The 17,245-nt window shown below is 36.5% G+C and overlaps 1 protein-coding gene across 2 annotated transcripts in view; it reads right to left on the bottom strand.

Annotated features, from left to right (window-relative positions):
• Tpr (translocated promoter region, nuclear basket protein) overlaps positions 1–17,245 on the bottom strand; it is a 59,412-nt gene that overhangs the window by 6,565 nt on the left and 35,602 nt on the right. For both annotated transcript variants that reach the window (XM_021197824.2, XM_029539013.1), the window contains exons 31-47: positions 16,842–16,972; positions 15,574–15,784; positions 14,417–14,560; positions 14,041–14,239; positions 12,723–12,928; positions 12,460–12,521; positions 11,303–11,511; positions 9,228–9,500; positions 8,275–8,423; positions 7,648–7,731; positions 6,020–6,214; positions 5,085–5,216; positions 4,753–4,843; positions 2,875–3,059; positions 1,815–1,883; positions 1,638–1,732; positions 130–236 (exon numbers count right to left, since the gene is read on the bottom strand). In XM_021197824.2, the coding sequence (XP_021053483.1) occupies positions 130–236; positions 1,638–1,732; positions 1,815–1,883; positions 2,875–3,059; positions 4,753–4,843; positions 5,085–5,216; positions 6,020–6,214; positions 7,648–7,731; positions 8,275–8,423; positions 9,228–9,500; positions 11,303–11,511; positions 12,460–12,521; positions 12,723–12,928; positions 14,041–14,239; positions 14,417–14,560; positions 15,574–15,784; positions 16,842–16,972 (2,542 nt within the window). The remainder of the gene's footprint in view (positions 1–129; positions 237–1,637; positions 1,733–1,814; positions 1,884–2,874; positions 3,060–4,752; positions 4,844–5,084; positions 5,217–6,019; positions 6,215–7,647; positions 7,732–8,274; positions 8,424–9,227; positions 9,501–11,302; positions 11,512–12,459; positions 12,522–12,722; positions 12,929–14,040; positions 14,240–14,416; positions 14,561–15,573; positions 15,785–16,841; positions 16,973–17,245) is intronic.

Genomic DNA, 17,245 nt, shown 5'->3' with positions numbered 1-17,245 from the left:
ATTTCAGTAACTTTATAAATTAGAACAGGGGTTATATTGACAGCAGCTGAAGAAAATCAGAGCACACTAACTTCTACCCAGTATACACACTGAAGAAACCTCAGTTTCATTGGCTTTTGGCTATTTTACCTCCTTGAGAAGCAAGTTGGCCAAGATCAGAGTGACTGGAACTTGTCTGTGGCATGTCTTCAGGTGGCCCAAAACGGAATCTAGGAACACCGGCAACCTGTGGGGAACTAAATGGACAAAAATTAATTTGATGAGAAATTTAATGCTACCTGTTTAAACCAAAAGAGGAAAAGGTTGCTTAAAAAAAAAAAAAAAAAAAAAAAAAATCAATAAATAGGGGCAGGAACAATGAAAATAATTTGTCAAGGGTTTCTTGCAAAGATATTGTCAATAAATTTAGTAATATAAATAACATAATTTTACTTTTAGCTTCCCCAAATTATGCTGATGTTTTTTTCAACTTGTTTGAAACAGATACATACAATAGGAAGCAAATTTTTTTTTTAATTTCAGTTTTCACTGTTTAGCAATTTAAGTTACTCTAGTCTATTCTAAGTTCAAAATCTAACTCTAAGACTTAGAAAAATCCTAGCGCTAGATGACTAGATTAACTGTTTTCTCCCACATCCTAACAATATCATGTATCCCAATGCCTATTTAGAACATAAAACTCAGCCCCACTTCTTTATCTGCCCACTCCTCTCCCTATCTTTTCTTAGCCACCCATAATTATGCATGCTTATGGATGACATTTCTGTTCTTATCTGAGTTATTTTCGTTTCCACTCAAGAGTATACTTTTAGCTAAAGCCTGTTCCTTCAAGCTGATTTTCAAACAGAACCTCAAGTACTCCTGTATGATGCCTCTAGTTTCCAGGCTGTTTAGTTGGCCCCAAATCTCAAGTGGTTTTATGAAACACTCTGAATTTTTTCATAGAAGATTCATGTTGGAGAACTGGTTGCTTAAATTAGTGAGATTAGGATCAGTAGAGTGGAGTGTACTGAGGTAGTCTACATAAGCAACAATAGCATCTATCTTCAGGGTTATAAGGATTAAGTAACACAGAAACTCTAAGGAATCATTAGGAAGTGTAAGATAGGTGTGCTCACTTATTAGTTGTTGGAATAATTACTTCATTTGGCTTAATGAAGATCATCAGTTACACTGTCACGCTCCTAGCCTGTTGCATTACAGCTGGTTACTGATACCTTGAGCTCCTACAATAAACCAACTATCATGATCACTTTAATAACCAACATCACCCCTAGCACCAATACAGCATTTACTTGTATGTGTCAGGTAGTATCTAAACATGTAAGCACAAGCTGTATTATCAGTAAAATGAGGTTACTCAGAAGGGATAGCAAGGAGCCTGCTCTGGTGAGGAAGCATTCTAATTGTAGAAACCACCTTCTTAAGCACTGTAACACTGTGCTTAAGTTAGAAGAAGGTGTATTTTATTAACCCTATACAGTCTTCCTCAACACTACTTTTCCACGATCCTATTACATATATAGATTCATGGACAAGTAGGGTAGGACTCTACAAATAACACATCCAAAAAACAATTTAGAAGGTAAAGAGAAAGCAGCTAATGGTCACCAAACATTCTCATTACATCAACTTACTGAATAGCTTCAGCAAACCCATCAGTGCGATGTGGCACCACAAGAGTTGGGGTACTTGGAACTGTTCTGTCTTCATCATCAAAAAAGTGTTGTTGCTGCAATATAGACAGAACACAGTATTTAACAGGCCTAACCACATATATTTGAATTATATGCATATGATGGGTAGATACTAACCATGCCACCTATTCCTGGAGTCAACTGAAGACCACGCCCTACAGACTGCCTCCGGGTCATCTGAATTCTCTGTGTTTGAAAAAGAATTATATTTGCTTTAAAGAATTAGGCAATAAAACAAACACCAAAGATACAGTTTATTACTTTTGTAATGAAATATCAACTAATTTTAGAAGATTTATAATTAACAGGACATTTCTGAAATGCTAATATCTATTATAAATAGAGGTGAGAAAGTTTAAATTTTATTAATAAAGATGTTTATAAACTAAAAGGCATGATACTTAATTCAGGCATGTACATTTAGATTCTATCTCCTTGGCTGAAAATACTAACAAGTGAGGCTTTCCATTGTAGTTTATATAGCAAATGACTTCTTACTTCACAGCTAAAACAATCTTGAATTGGCAGACTGAATGCTTTGTGATGCCTACTCATAGTTCCTTTAGACTCTGTATTTTCAAATATCAAGTAATTTCCACTACTTTTATTTTAACTTGATTTATACATAATGGTTGGTTCTCAATACACTCACCATGTCCGGAGTAAGAACCAAGCTAGATGAATTAACTTACTCCATGCTGAATACATAGGGTCATTAATTAACTAAGTAGAAATATTTGATTATAAATGTGAAAAAAAGGTTAGGTAGAATAATAATAATAAAAAAAAAATCTATGAACCTGAAGTCAGAAATGTTCAAAAATGTTACTAAGCTAGCTAGATGCATTTTACATTAAATAAAATTTAAGAAATTTTAAGCCTATAATAACAGCAAGCAGCATTGTATTTGCTATGACTATAATCACTTTCATAAATATACAATTTTTAGCAAGTTGTGTTTTCAAATGCCAACTCATTCACATTCAGAAACTAGAGATTAGTTTCAATTAAAAGTAGTATCTTACAACATGCCAAAATATTAAAAATTCTTCTAATATTTGGAAGGAAGGAAGGAAGGAAGGGAGGGAGGGAGGGAGGGAGGGAGGGAGGGCTGACCATGTAATGGAAAAGATAGAATTTACAAGGTGCCTTTTCAGAAGCTGGGTTCTTTTAATACCTGAACTGGTGGTCCCAACTCCTGAGGTGGGGCGTGAATGGTCAGGCGTGGGGGAAGAGGATGTGGTGGGCGCCTTGGTGACTGTGGTGCTTGTGGAGTCTGTCTCTCAGACGCTGATGTGGGCTGCTGTTCTCTAGCAACCTCCTGAGAGAACGAAGACTCTGCTGCACTTGTATTTCCTTCACCTACGGAAGAAAGACTTCAGTTTGGAAACCAAGCCCCAACTATGAAACCACATGGCCTAAACCTCCAAGGGTCTCACAGAGTCCTGGCTCTTTTTGAACTTTCTATGTAGTAGGCTAGTCTTGAACTCCAGCTCCTCCTACCTGCCGAATACTGGGATTACCTCTGTCTCACTCTGGATGGTTAACAGACAAACAGGCAAATAAGCACTCTCCCTTCAAGACTCAAACGATGGATGTAAGCACTTTGCTCAAGATTTGATCAAGCAAGTATTTACTACATTTTGGCTTATGCTACCATTTTTTCTTAAGTGTGCTTATGTGTCTGTGTGCCTACGGAAGCTGGAAGAGAGTGGGTCCCCTGGAGCATGTATACAGATGGCTATATACCACCTAATACAGAAACCAAATTCAGGCCGATTAAAGAGCAATACGTGCTCTTAACCACTGAATTATCTCTCTAGTCCAATATTATTCTTTCTTTCTTTTTTTTTAAAGATTTATTTTATTTTAATATAAGTACACTGTAGCTATCTTCAGACACTCCAGAAGAGGGCATCAGATCTCCTTATGGATGGTTGTGAGCCACCATGTGGTTGCTGGGATTTGAACTTAGGACCTTCGGAAGAGCAGTCGGGTGCTTTTACCCACTGAGCCATCTCACTAGCCCCCAATATTATTCTTAATCAGTGTACAAACTACGTAACTCTTTCTAGAGAAACAGCATGTCAATCAATCAAGTTGACTAAGGAAAAGCCTCACTGTTAATATTTTTATATTTTGGTTCTCCCAAACTTCAAATTCCAATTACTACTCGGGTATCTATATTTTCTGTTGTCTTCCACTATGAAATGTAGGATGCCAGAGAATAGTTTGTAAATCTGATCTAGAATCAGAACCGTGCGTGTCCTGGCAGTTGGTATTTAAAACACTTTACTTTTCTATAATTCAAATTAACTTAAATTTAATTTGAGAATTTGGGACAAATAAAACTAGTCCCAAGAGTAGCACCTTAACAAAAAGAAATTATTTTTACTTTATGTGTTTGAGATTTTTGCCTGCATGTATGTCTGTATACTACTGTGAGAGGTTGCCAGAACACCTGAAGTGGAATTATTGTGGGGCTCCACATGAGTACTGGGATCTGAATCTGGTGCCTTTTCAAGAGCAGCCAAGTGCTCTTAAAAATACTGAACCATCTCTCTAGCCCTGTAAACAACTTGAAAATGGACCAACTCTAACCTTAAGACTACTAGACTTAATTTTGATTGACACAAAAATACCCACTTCCTGCCAAAAGAAGTCTTACAGAAAGAACATTTGTATGTGTTATACTTGGGGAAAAATGGCTAAGAAGATCTTTTGCTAAAAAACCTTCAGTGGTAGTATCTAAAGACACATCTACATACAAATCTTAAAACACGGTTTTTGTGGACCGACCTCTTCTAGCTGTGAGCTGCTACCCATCCCTGCTTTAATTATTCCAAATGGCTTTATGCTACATTAGGAAGTCCAAGACACTTGACTTTTACAATAGTTCAAAGAGGTAGACAGTATAATGGCATCTAATAGGGCACGTCAGGAGGGCAGAACACTTAGTTACCAATTTACTAGATAAAGTTGTACTACATCAGAAGTATAACCCTCGTTTAAAAAATATTACCAGACTACTCAACTGAGAAACTAATGCTCTTACCACTGTTTTGAGAATCAGCAGCTCTCTGATTACTTTCAGCTCCACCCATACTTTCTTCTGTTTCTGTACCTGGATCAGTCCCATCACCACCCTAAGAACAAAATGTAATGATTGAAGCAAATCAAATGACTAGGTTACAAAAAAAGCCACACCAAATGATTAAAAGCAAACAAACCAGAGGAAAACCAAACCAAGCAAGCCAAACAAACAAAACTCCAACGGTATGAAGATTTTTATTATCCTGGTAACACAAGCTTTTCTATAATGACAGGAAAACAGCAAGCTTTCTAAGCACAGCTCTTAAGGAGACAGTCCCAATTCTAACCAGTTACCTCAGCATCATCAGCTTCATATCCATCATTACCATCTGCACTACCAGTTCCTTCATTACTATCTTCACCCTCATCTCCCATCCCCGTGTCATCTTCTTCATCATCATCGTCTTCTTCATCTTCTTCATAATCCTAGAAGAAGATGTCCAAGTGTGAATAAAGTGCATGGCACTCCTTTTGCACATCTTAACACCTCCTGTAAGTGACTTAGAATTAGCATACAGTGTAAATAAAGAAAATAATAATAAAAAAAAAAAAAAAAAAAGAATTAGCATACAGGAGTGTTTCAAGAGTTTTGATGGTTCCACAGCAAAGAAAAAAAAAAAAAAAACCTGTAACATTTCAAAGAATGAAAGTGATCGATTTGGAAATGGTATAGGGTGCCAAAAGTAGAAACAAATAAAACAACTATGAACTCCTGTTTCTTCTTTTATGTTTATTCTTTTATTTCCAGAAACAAGATCATCAGATTCATATAGCTATTTTTTTTATTAAGACTAAAGATGAAATCTGAAAACAAATCCTAAATGGCACAGCAATCATTTACAAACAAGCTGGGCAGGCCATACATTTCTATAATCTCAGCATTCAAGAGACTAAAGCAGAATTTGTGAGACTTCCCAGCAAGCTTGGGCTATATTATATACCAAGATCCTACCTCCAATAAATAACAAAATAATGCGGCCAAAACAAGGTAAACAAAATGTTTAAAAACTGATTATCCACCACTGGCTTTTTAATTCTAATACACAACCCTACATTCCTGAACTAATCTGTATAAAAGAACTTGATAATCTAATAAAACTGTCTGAAACCAGCACACAGGTAAAAGGTAAGACGATCCAGAGCTCAAGGCCAACGTGCACAGTGCACTGGCTTTGAGCCCCAGCTCTGAAATGCTGATAAATACTTGATCTTTTTAATACTAAACTCACTTCATGTTCTCCATCATTTTCTTCATCATCATCTTCATCATCACTGTCAATTACAATTACATCATCTCCTTTGCCTTGACCATCTTGAGAGGAAGTAGTCTGCTGATCTGACTGAAGCGGTCCAAGATCGATTTGTAGAGATTGTGATGTTTCTTCACTGTCTTCCATTGGTGTATAATCTCCCTGGGTAACTCCCTTTAAGAGTTAAAAAGGTCTTTACCCAAACTAGAAATAATCTGGATACATAATGAATAAAAGTAAAATATTTCTACTGTTTTAAAATCAAAAACATAACAAAAAACTAACATTAACCCATTACACTGATTATTGTTTTGAAACACTGCAATACACACATAAGACTATCCTTAAACCCAAAACTAGAACCTGAAATGTTATGAGCACTTGCATAACACTTGCAAGAAGAGCAGGTGGAGTGGGAGGGGGTTAAGGAGCAGGAATATACAGCAATAAATCAAGTAAGTAAGTAAATAAAAGAATATCTCACAGGGCCACACCTACAAGAAATTAAACTACAGGCAAGTGATGACAGCTGAGAGGTAGTTAGTCTATTCCCAATATACACAAAACCTTGAAGTCATGTACACATGTGAAAATGGGACCCAGTAGATTTTATTTATGTATTTGTACATGTATACACATATGCATACATACATAGAACATGTAATAATAATAACAACAGGGAAGAAGTTATCAATTTGACAGGAAAGAGGGTACATGGAAGAAGTTGGAGGGGATGAAGAAAGGGAAGAGTGATATAATTATGTTTTAATAAAAATATACAAGAATTAAAAATAAAAAGTAATTTATATATGGTTAAACCTTTCAGTCTATATGTGGTAAAGACTGGCATAAACCAAAGCTCTGCACTCTAAAGATCAGGTTCATTCCTAGAGCATCCTCTAAAAACAAGCATCTCAGGAACTGGGGAGGCTGGGAGCACAGCTCCGTAGGTGAGCCACGGCACCCAAAGTGTTCAAGCCTTAACTCCTTAGAACATCAGCCTAACCCGACATTAACAAGTGACAGTAACCCCAAACGGTGCTTTTTGCTGGTCTCTAGACAAACACTTCAGAGTCTGCATGAAATGCTGTTGGTACTGGATAAGGGATACTCAATACTCCGCATATGCTAGATACTAAAATCATTTTTTGCATAATTACTTTCTACATTTTGCTTGCTATTAAAATAAACTTGTATTAACAAAAATTTCTGACACTGATGTAAAAATGTACCATTTGGCTTAAGTATTCAGTAAATCTATTTTTTTTAAATGATTCAGTAGCATCTATGAGTTAAGAAATTTATGAACAACAATGACAATTAATACAAAACAATATACAATAACAATAAAATCAGAGAAACAAATTTAAGAACCTGTTTTAAAGCACACAGTATCAGACATGATAGTATATGCCGGTAATTCCAACACTTAAAAAAAAAAAGCAGGGTTGTCTGAATTTAAGGCTAGCCTAGGCTACATGGTAAAAACTTGCCTCAAAAAGCAAAACGAAACAAATTTAAAAATGCAAGTAGTTTCAACAGGTCAAAGTCAACTCTTATTTACTAAAACCAATTTATTTCTAATAGTTTTATATTTTTTTACTCACTTCTCCAATGGAATCTTGAGAGTCCTGATTATAGGCTTGAGTTTCTGCCTCTCCATCAGTACTTTCTTCTGCCATAACTTCTTCCTAAATCATAATAGGTTATTTCTTACTGAATCAGTGAACTACACGAATCGTCACCATTCTGCCAGTGTTTCTCTAAAAAGTTAAGTCTACAATTCTATGAAGCTATGCCACAAATGTTTATATAAACATACTCAAATAGCATACCTTTTCAACAAACATTAATGAATACACACATATAACATTTAGTATTATTACTGTTATACAACCTAACTTATCATAGTCTATGGTTGAAAAGGAAAGTAATTTTGGCTAGCCTTAATCTTAAAAACACATGGCAAGTAATGTCAATGTGCAGAATGCCAATGACTAGACTTTCTTATAAAAGCAGAATTTAATTTTCTTCTGCTTTTATTAAATGGGAAGGAATTCATGAAAAGATATGCAAAGACTATAAACCAAGTGATAATGGCAAAATACCTTAGCTATAAGTGAAAACTATAGTTCAGGAATTTTTAGGATAATCTCCCAAAACTTAATTTGAGTATGACTGACAGCTAGCTCTTAGCTGCTGATGCAACGGTAACACACAGGAGTATGACAGACCTCGGTTCCCACAGGTGTGACCGTCTTCAGCTTCTTCGGGAGAGGCATTTCCACGGGGTCCTCAGAGACGTGGTCTCCTGCTTCCATGGTGCTGTCCTCTTCCTCCTCCCGAGGGCGCTTTGGCAAGGAGGAACTTGGGGCAGCTGAAACTGTCAGATCATACAATTTCAACCTCAAAAGTCAGATCATGGTAACTTCATTTGGACAAAGATAATATTACAACCAGCCTTAAACCTAGAACTTTGTATGACACATCTGATAAATTGCTATTTACAAAGGTTACATAGGACTTTCTATCAAAATAAAGAAAAATCATACTGTGTATGCTAAATAATATGAACAGCTTTAGTTTTCAGGATTCACATTAAGTTACATATAATATGTTGGCTATTTTTTCCCTTTAAAAACAGCCCAAAATATCTGGGGCTGGGAGGGCTTTTACTTAATGATAAAAACTGAAATTAAACTAATAGTAAATATGAATGTTATTTTCTAATAATTTAAATTATTAATAAATGTAAATTTTTTAAGCTATATCAAGTACACATTTGAAACTGTTCTTGTATCTACTGTTAAATATGATTAAAACTAAATAAAAATATTTTCTTTCTTCATAGTAACACTGGATAGAAAGCAAATTGTTTTAGGCAATAGTCAAGATGTATTGCACCTAAGAAATTTGAAGCATATGTCTCCTGCAGCTTCATTTTAAAAATTAATCTTACCAGTCTAGAAGATGGCTTAGCCATCTTTAGCAACCAGTTAAAAGCACTGGTGCTCTTCAAGAGGACCCAGGGTCAGTTCCCAATACCTGTCACTACAGTTCCAGGGGATATGATGCCCTCCTTTGATCTCTGTGGACACCAGGCTCGCACATGGCACCCAAATATACACAGATAGAGCATCCATAGACATAAAATAAAACAACAGGAAATATTAAAACGAAATCTTACCAGTGCCAAATACTGCTGTGGAAGTAGATGGCCGCTCCACTGGGGAACTTTGTACTACCTCAACTATGTTTGGGGACAACTCTTGATTTGCAGGCTCAATCTGTGGGTGGCTCTGTTGAGTGGGTTGTACAAAAGCTGTAGCTTGTGTTTGCTGCTGTACAGTTAGGATGGGCTGAGAAATGGAGGGCTGAACATTAGGACTAGTAGAACGAACAGATCCACTTGTGCTTCCAAAGACTGGAACATGTTCCACTGGCCCTTCTGACTGCATAGCTGAAAATAATTACAACATTTATTAAGTATGCCTTCTAATGTACCAAAACTGAGTTATTTTACCTTATTCTTTGACATATATTTTATTAACTATTTTTTTATGTCTTACCATTTAATATACAAAAATGTGCGCAAAAGTTATGTATTATATTGCCTATGTGTCTAATACAGTATACATTTGGTGCGTAAGTACATGTTTGAAAGTACTATTTATTGTACTATTTATTGGTCCAATAAAATTATAACCAGATGTAATTAACATTAAGAAGCTGAACATGGTGAGAAATTTTGTTTTTAACTGGTATCACAATGACACCATGAAAACAGGAAATGGGTTCAGAGATGAATGGTACAGCTTGTACATGTATAAGGTTTGATCCTTAAGAGCACAAAACCAACCAACCAACCAACCAAACTTTCTCCGTCCTAAAAAAAAAATAATAAGAGTTTAGTTTGGTAATCTGTTAATCTTTTATTGAATGGAGGATATATATTTCTTTTTGGAGTGTTTACATTATACATTGTGTACTGACTGGTTTTGTGTGTCAACTTGACACAGGCTGAACTTACCACAGAGAAAGGAGCCTCCCTTGAGGAAATGCCTCCATGAGATCTAGCTGTAAGGCATTTTCTCAATTAGTGACCAAGGGTGGAGAGCTCAGCCCATTGTGGGTGGGGCCATCCCTGGGCTGGTAACTCTGGGTTCTGTTAAGAGAGCAGGCTGAGCAAGCCAAGGGAAGCAAGCCAGTAAGAACATCCCTCCATGGCCTCTGCATCAGCTCCTGCTTCCTGACCTGCTTGAGTTCTAGTCCTGACTTCCTTGGTGATGAACAGCAGTATGGAAGTGTAAGCTAAATAAACCCCTTCCTTTCCAACTTGCTTCTTGGTCATGATGTTTTGTGAAGGAATAGAAACCCTAAGACACATTGTTTGGGAACCTGGTCTTTCTACAGAACTTTGGTTGGCCTTGAACTAGATACCTACCTGCCTACCTCTCCTTCTGATTGATGAGATAAAAGGTATAACACCAACAGCTACCCTGAACATTTACTCAATTCTAACATGTCAAAGCAGTTTAAGATCTTGAAAACCTTTTATTGAACATCTACTTTAATGTTAAGGAAAGAGATTGAACAACGAAGAAAACAAAACTCTGTGATTCCCAATATAGTAGATTAAAAAGTACACATAAAATCAAGTACAATGATTGAATTACTACAATTCAATGGGAATAGAGTAAGAGAAAGCATCAAGAAGTGCAGGGAGTTTCAGTGAAAGAATGATATTTGATTTGAAAGAGCAATTTTATACTATGGTTTTTCAAAATGGATTTCCTAGCATATATCTTAGTCATTAGAAGAGAAGAACACGTGGTTCCAGAAAGCAAAGCAATGGATGTTGGGAATATATTTTCCCTCTTTGTTAGCTTAAAAGGAAAGAACAGAAGAGAAGGAAGAAATTTATTGTATTTACAATATGTATCTTGGGCAGCCACAGGGCACATGCCTATGAGGCAGAAAGATCATGAGTTGAAGACCAGCCTGGACTCAAAAATAAACAAAAATAGCTGAGATTGCAGGTTAGCCAAAAAAAACACTTACCTAAGTTTGATGACTATTAGGGGGGGGAAAAAAAAAAACCAAGCTCAAGTGTTCTAGGAATCATATACTTCAAAATATTCACTACTTTTTCATGAATGATATCCGATTTAGACTTTATATGCTACACTTACCCTTACAGCTCTTATCCTCTCAAAAGAAATGCATACAAAGTCAGCCAATCAGATGTGTTCTTTCACTCACCTTCCTGTGACTCCACCTGTGTAGTAGGCATTACGGTTGCTGTTGGGGTAGTGGTTGGATTTGTGACCGTTGCAGGTGTAACCATTGGGCGGATACTTGCCCTGGGTGTCGACTTGTTCCCAGCCATAGCTGCAGCTGTCACTTTACTTGGAGTAGAAACAACAGGAGTTGGCTTGATATTGGCTGTTGGTGGGTCTGATGTGCTGGCACTTAATGAAAGAAAAATCCAAAATAACCCAGTGAGAATTAAATTGATGAGCCTTTGTAAAATCTATGTACCCTATAAAAAGGAAGGCATGCCCCCCCTTTTTTAAAATTTATTAAGAGGGTGTTAGATCTTGTAACGGATGGTTATGAGCCACCATGTGGTTGCTGGGATTTGAACTCCGGACCTTCGGAAGAGCAGTCGGGTGCTCTTACCCACTGAGCCATCTCACCAGCCCAAGGCATGCCCTTTTAAAATGATATTTTATTCAGCAAGTATTACCATAACCCAGTTCAAACCTTACTACTTTTCTGAACTCTATTTTGTATATACTTGGTAGGATTAAAATAGGTAGTTTTAAAGACAATGAATATAGCTTTTGACTTTCTAGCCATGAAATCCTAAAACTTATTAACAGAGGATTTGAATGTAAGTACTAAAAACCGTAGGGCATGTTCCAGAGTGGTATAATCTGGCAATATAAAAAAAGCACTAAATATTGAGTTACTTTCAACCCAGAACTTAAATTTTTAAAATATTTTATGATTTATGTATATGGATGTTTGTCTGCATGAATGTCTAGGTATCATGTGTGTGCCTGGTGCCCAGTGAGACTGGATGGTGTTGGATCTTCTGGAACTGGGAGTTATGGATGGTTGAGAGATACATAGGTGCTGGGAATGAAGCCCAAGTCCTCTGGAAGTGCAGCCAGTGGTGAGTCATCATCTCTCCAACCCCAGCCTAGACTTTTATAGTTGTCATGAATATGATAAGGAGTGAGTAGGAGCTTATCTTATATCTATAAACCAATTATAAACTAAGCCACAAGGTGTTTCTGGTCACTAAAGCTTTAGACATAGGAATGAAAGCATACTGATAACACGATTTGAAAACTACATCACATGACTCTTTTGGAACTTTGAAGGCAGACTATAAAAGAACTAAAACTCACATTCCTCTTTCACCAGAAGCTGGAGTGGTTTTCAGTGTGATTTGTCTCTGCTGTTCTGGAGCCTATAAAGAAGAAAAGCATTAATTTCTGTGTTTATTACACCCAAAAGTCCACTGAACAAAGATGTTAGACTATTTATTTATTATCAACTGTCTGCATATTTGAAATTTTAGTCCAAATTCTAACAGACTCTTAAATAACCAGGCACTTCCAAATAAAATATAGACAAGTGGTTTGTCACGTAAGCACAATCAGCTCGTCACCTTATTAGTGGGTTCTTGAGGCTCATCTCTCTGCTCAAGGTGTCTCTCCTGATGCTCTCTGAGCTCTCTCTCTAAGCGACTAATCCGACCTTCATACTGGGACTTAAGAGCAGTCATTCGGACATCAAGTTCATCTTTCTGCTGATCTAAAGCTCCATTCCTTTGTTTAAGCTCTTCATTTTCTTTAGTTAACTGATCTTTCACACCTAAAATAAGCATATAATCAGACATCAGAAACATTATACAATTAAATGGAATGTACAGTTAGTATTACATTCTGCCCTATGCTATATATTAGTTTTGATACACTACCTATATCTCAGTAAGCAAATCTCTAAATATATCTATGGTTATTACTTACTCCAGCATAAAATTATGTAAATTATCCTAAAAAAATTAATGTGAATTAACTTTATCAGGAGCTTGGTTATACATGAATATTATTCGTTACTAGAATTATAAAATATTCACATCACACAATTTATATAGTATATATTAAAAGAGTAGACCAGTGACGCCAAGTGTAGTGGTGCACACCTTTAGTTCTAGGACTCAGGAGGCAGGCTTATCTCTTGCGAGCTGGAGACCAGCTGGAGACCAGCCTGGTCTACAAAGCAATTTCTAGGATAGCCAAGGCTGTTATACAGAGAAACAGTTGGTCTCAAACCAATTCCCCCCCCGCCACTCCCACTCCCACCTGTCAAAAAAAAAAAAAAAAATCAAAACAGTATTTTTTTTTTTTGAAGTTGCTGTAAAACAACCTTAGAAATCATAAAAAATAATCAGACAGTAAAAGCAGAGTGACCTGACGTTTAACTGGGAACCTTACAAATGTAATATACCACTCTCCAGGAAAGTCCATGGGAGTATTCCACCAAAAGTACAGAAACGTCCTGAGGCTGGTAAGAAAACATTCTATGTTGTTTGCAAAGTAGGTAGGCAGCAATCTGGACTTAAAGAATGTCACAGGTAGAACTGTTCCATATGGTCACAAAAAGGGAATAGTACTCCAAGCTAATTACCAGTGTTCTTTATAAGTATAGCAAACATATCATTTGAAAATTGTATTTTCTGAGGCTATAGAGATGGATTGTTTAGTTAAAGAGTACTAGGTGCTCTTCTAGAAGTCAAGTTTGATTCCCAACACCTATCTAGTGGCTTGCAACTATCCACGACTCAAGTTCCAGGATAGGTAACACTCTCTTTGGTCTGTGTGGGTATCAGGCACACATGCTGTGTGTGTGTGTGTGTGTTGTATATGTGTAGGATAACCAGGTTTCAATGTACAAATTAAGTTGTGGCATATACATGAAATTACCAGATAGTTGTGCAATTTTTGATCTGGCTACTGCAATTGCCTTCCAAGTTTTTTCATCCTTTTCATTCATTTGCTGTCGGAGCTGCTCCTCCTTTGTGGTTTTATCCTGGAGGTCCTGACGAAGGCGTGACAGTTCAGACTGAAGCTGCACTGTCTGTTCCTGGAGACTTCTGGCTTCTGTCTCTTTTTCAGATAATGTCTTTTTAAGGAAAAAAAGTATCACATAACTCAAATCAGTTCAAAGTATGTGTTTTATAAAGTATTGGAACACTCTTACAAGCTCTAAATGGTAATGGAGTGTCAGTGTTTAAACCTACTATTGAGGCTTACAGAGAGAATTAGGAACATTCACCTTCCATAGCCCTCAGAATCATACCTTCTGCAGATTCTCTACTTGACCCTCAAGTGTCTTTGTCTTTGTTTCAGATTGGCTGAGGGTATCTTTGAGCTCCTGCATTTCCTGGACAGAGATATGCTGTTCCTGATGGTCTCCTGAAGACTGAGTGGAAGTCTCCATGGCCTAAGATGGTGTGTAGTAATAACAACACGTTTTTATTTAGTAATTCTACTGCTGCAAGTTAGAGACCATTCTAAATGTTCAAAATTACTTATAAGAGCACTCAAAAATGAATTTCTACAGGACAATTTCAGTGTTCAGAATCAGGGAGTGAGTTGTGGCTATACATATAAGTAGACATTACAGATGGCACTTTGTAAATGAACTCTGACACAGAACAACCCCCTAATGATGATTCAGGCGGAAAAGAGTGACATGATAGCATATGCAAATGACACACTTGGGAAAGTTCTATACCAAGAAAAACACACTAAAGTGCTAACAAACACAAAAAGGATTAAAAGTATTGATAGTTATCACACACAACTTATTTAAAATGATATAAAACCTATTTAGTTGTAAAAACAAATATCCTTAACTTTAATTAACAATGAGCCAATGTAATGGTTAATTGTAACTGTCAACTGGATTAAGGTAACAAACACTTGAGTGAGACACTGATATGCCCATCTAGGGTGAATCTGTGAGGATTTTCTCAGAAAAAAGGAATAACCGAGAAGGGAGAGATACAGCCTACTCTATAGCGAGCACCATGGGCTAAATAAGAAAGGGAAAATGCAGGAGCATGTTCCCATGTTCCTGCCACAGACCCTCAAAAGTCACGCCTTCTCAGCAGCGATGAACTGTATCCCCTAAATACAATATTGGGTCACAAGAACGAGAAAGTGTAACTATACAATTCTGAAATCAGCTTTGCAAAGAAACAGTATTAGAAATATGAAAAGGCCAGGCGTGATAGTATACACCTTTAATCCCAGCATCTGGGAGGCAACAGCATGCTAAGTTTCAGGCCAGCCTTCCCTACCCTATCTCCAACAAAAAAAAAAAAAAAAAAAAAAGAGGAAAAGGTTAATAGTAACTTAAAACCAAATAAATATATCACTGTACTTCTGAGTTAAGACTAAAAACCATTAACAATCAAAATTAGGGCCGGGGATCACATTTCCTCAAAATACCTTATTTTGCTGCGCTTTAAGTTCTTCAAACTGAGTCTTGTACCTGCGTCCAATTTTCTTGACTTGAGTGATTGTTTTGACCTTTTCCTGTATATCAATTATTTTGGCATCTAAATCTTTCTGAATGCCTTCCTTTTCAGTTCGTGCTTTACTCAAATCTTCCCTCAGACTCTGGATTAAATTCTGGTTGTTAGTCAAGGATGCATTTGATCTTTAAAAAAAAAAAAAAAAATGAGAGAAGAGGTTTCTTACAAGAACTAAATACACAACCTTTGGGAAATTTTCAGCTTAAGTACTGCTTTAATAGCTCTCTAATTAAAATTCCATCCACCCCAAAGACATGATTTTGGCCTTTTATTAGACCTTATTACACAGGTCTAATCCCGTTCTGAAGAAACACTGAAGTGCTAAGCGAAGTCCTCAAGTGGTGGCACTCAGTCTCACTAGACCTGTGACCAAGGGTTCTCTGTAGGTCAGAGAGTCTCCAGGTTTCCCATAAGGGGTAGAGGAAATTTGTCAGTTGGGGTTTAAAGCCTATATACAGTTTCATCACATGTTCTTGATGCACATCTGTTAGTACTCTATGCAGTTTGTCCTCCTGTACATGTCATGAACTGAACTTTCATAGTAAGACAACCTAAAAGAAAAGCAGCAAATTCCAACTTTGTACAAGTATGAACTCAAGCATTTTGATTTTTTTTTTTTTTTTAAAGAAATAGTATCTCTCATACTGAGCATGCCAAAATACTGTTTGGAATAAAGAAAAAACATGCAACAGAGATTCGTAAGGTATAAAGTTTTCTATAAGAGACAGCATTAGCACAATTAAAAGACAACAACAAAAAGCTTTATAGATTTTCATGAAGAGGCTATTAACAGAAAGACAAAAAGATAAATTGTATGTTATTGACTATTAATTGTTAGAAAAGAAATTAGCTTTAGAGGTACAACATGCAGCTTTTAAATACTCAAGAAAAAAACTTGATATATGGACACAAAGAATTAAATGTTTTGCTTCCTTACTCAAAAGAAACAAAGGCAAAGAGCCACAGGGAAGGACTTTACCACTTCCTACTAACCAGGAATCTATCAGGATCATAGAGAAGAAACACATTTTCATTCATCACTTAGGAGGGTAACAGTGAGTTCAAGCCCACCCTGGGTTATACATGGAATAGACCTAGGATACTCTGGGCTACATAGTGACCTAGTCTCATGGAGAAAAAAATCGTGCATTACATATATTTTAAAGCTTTCATTCCTAATACCTTGCAATTTCAGCCTTAAGCCTTCCAACTTCTTCATTTAGCTGCTGGATTCTCTTAGTGTGAATTTCCTTTTCAGAAAGCAACTTTCGATATTCTTCTGTATCTGGATCTTTCTGTTGATTTATTAGATGCTAGAAAAATAGAAGTGCATACTGTCAGGTTCTCTAAACACAAAGTGCTATAAGAAAGTGATTAAAAATCTAGTTCCACTTTAACTGTCTTGCCTACAGAGTCATAAGTATCAAAACAGTATGCTTGAAGTTTTAGTTAGGATAGCAAAATCCAGCCAAGATAGAAGGGCAAAAACATCAAATTTTATTAACTATCATTTTTCAGAGCTGTGAATGAACTTCAACGAATCTTAAGTTTCTTTTTTTCTTTTAACATTTAGTATGTTATTGTGC

Source organism: Mus pahari, chromosome 5 (genome assembly GCF_900095145.1).
Source record: "Mus pahari chromosome 5, PAHARI_EIJ_v1.1, whole genome shotgun sequence".
Classification (NCBI taxonomy): domain Eukaryota; kingdom Metazoa; phylum Chordata; class Mammalia; order Rodentia; family Muridae; genus Mus; species Mus pahari.
The sequence above is the reverse complement of the archived record's forward strand: the minus strand, read 5'-3'. Positions and strand labels throughout refer to the sequence as shown.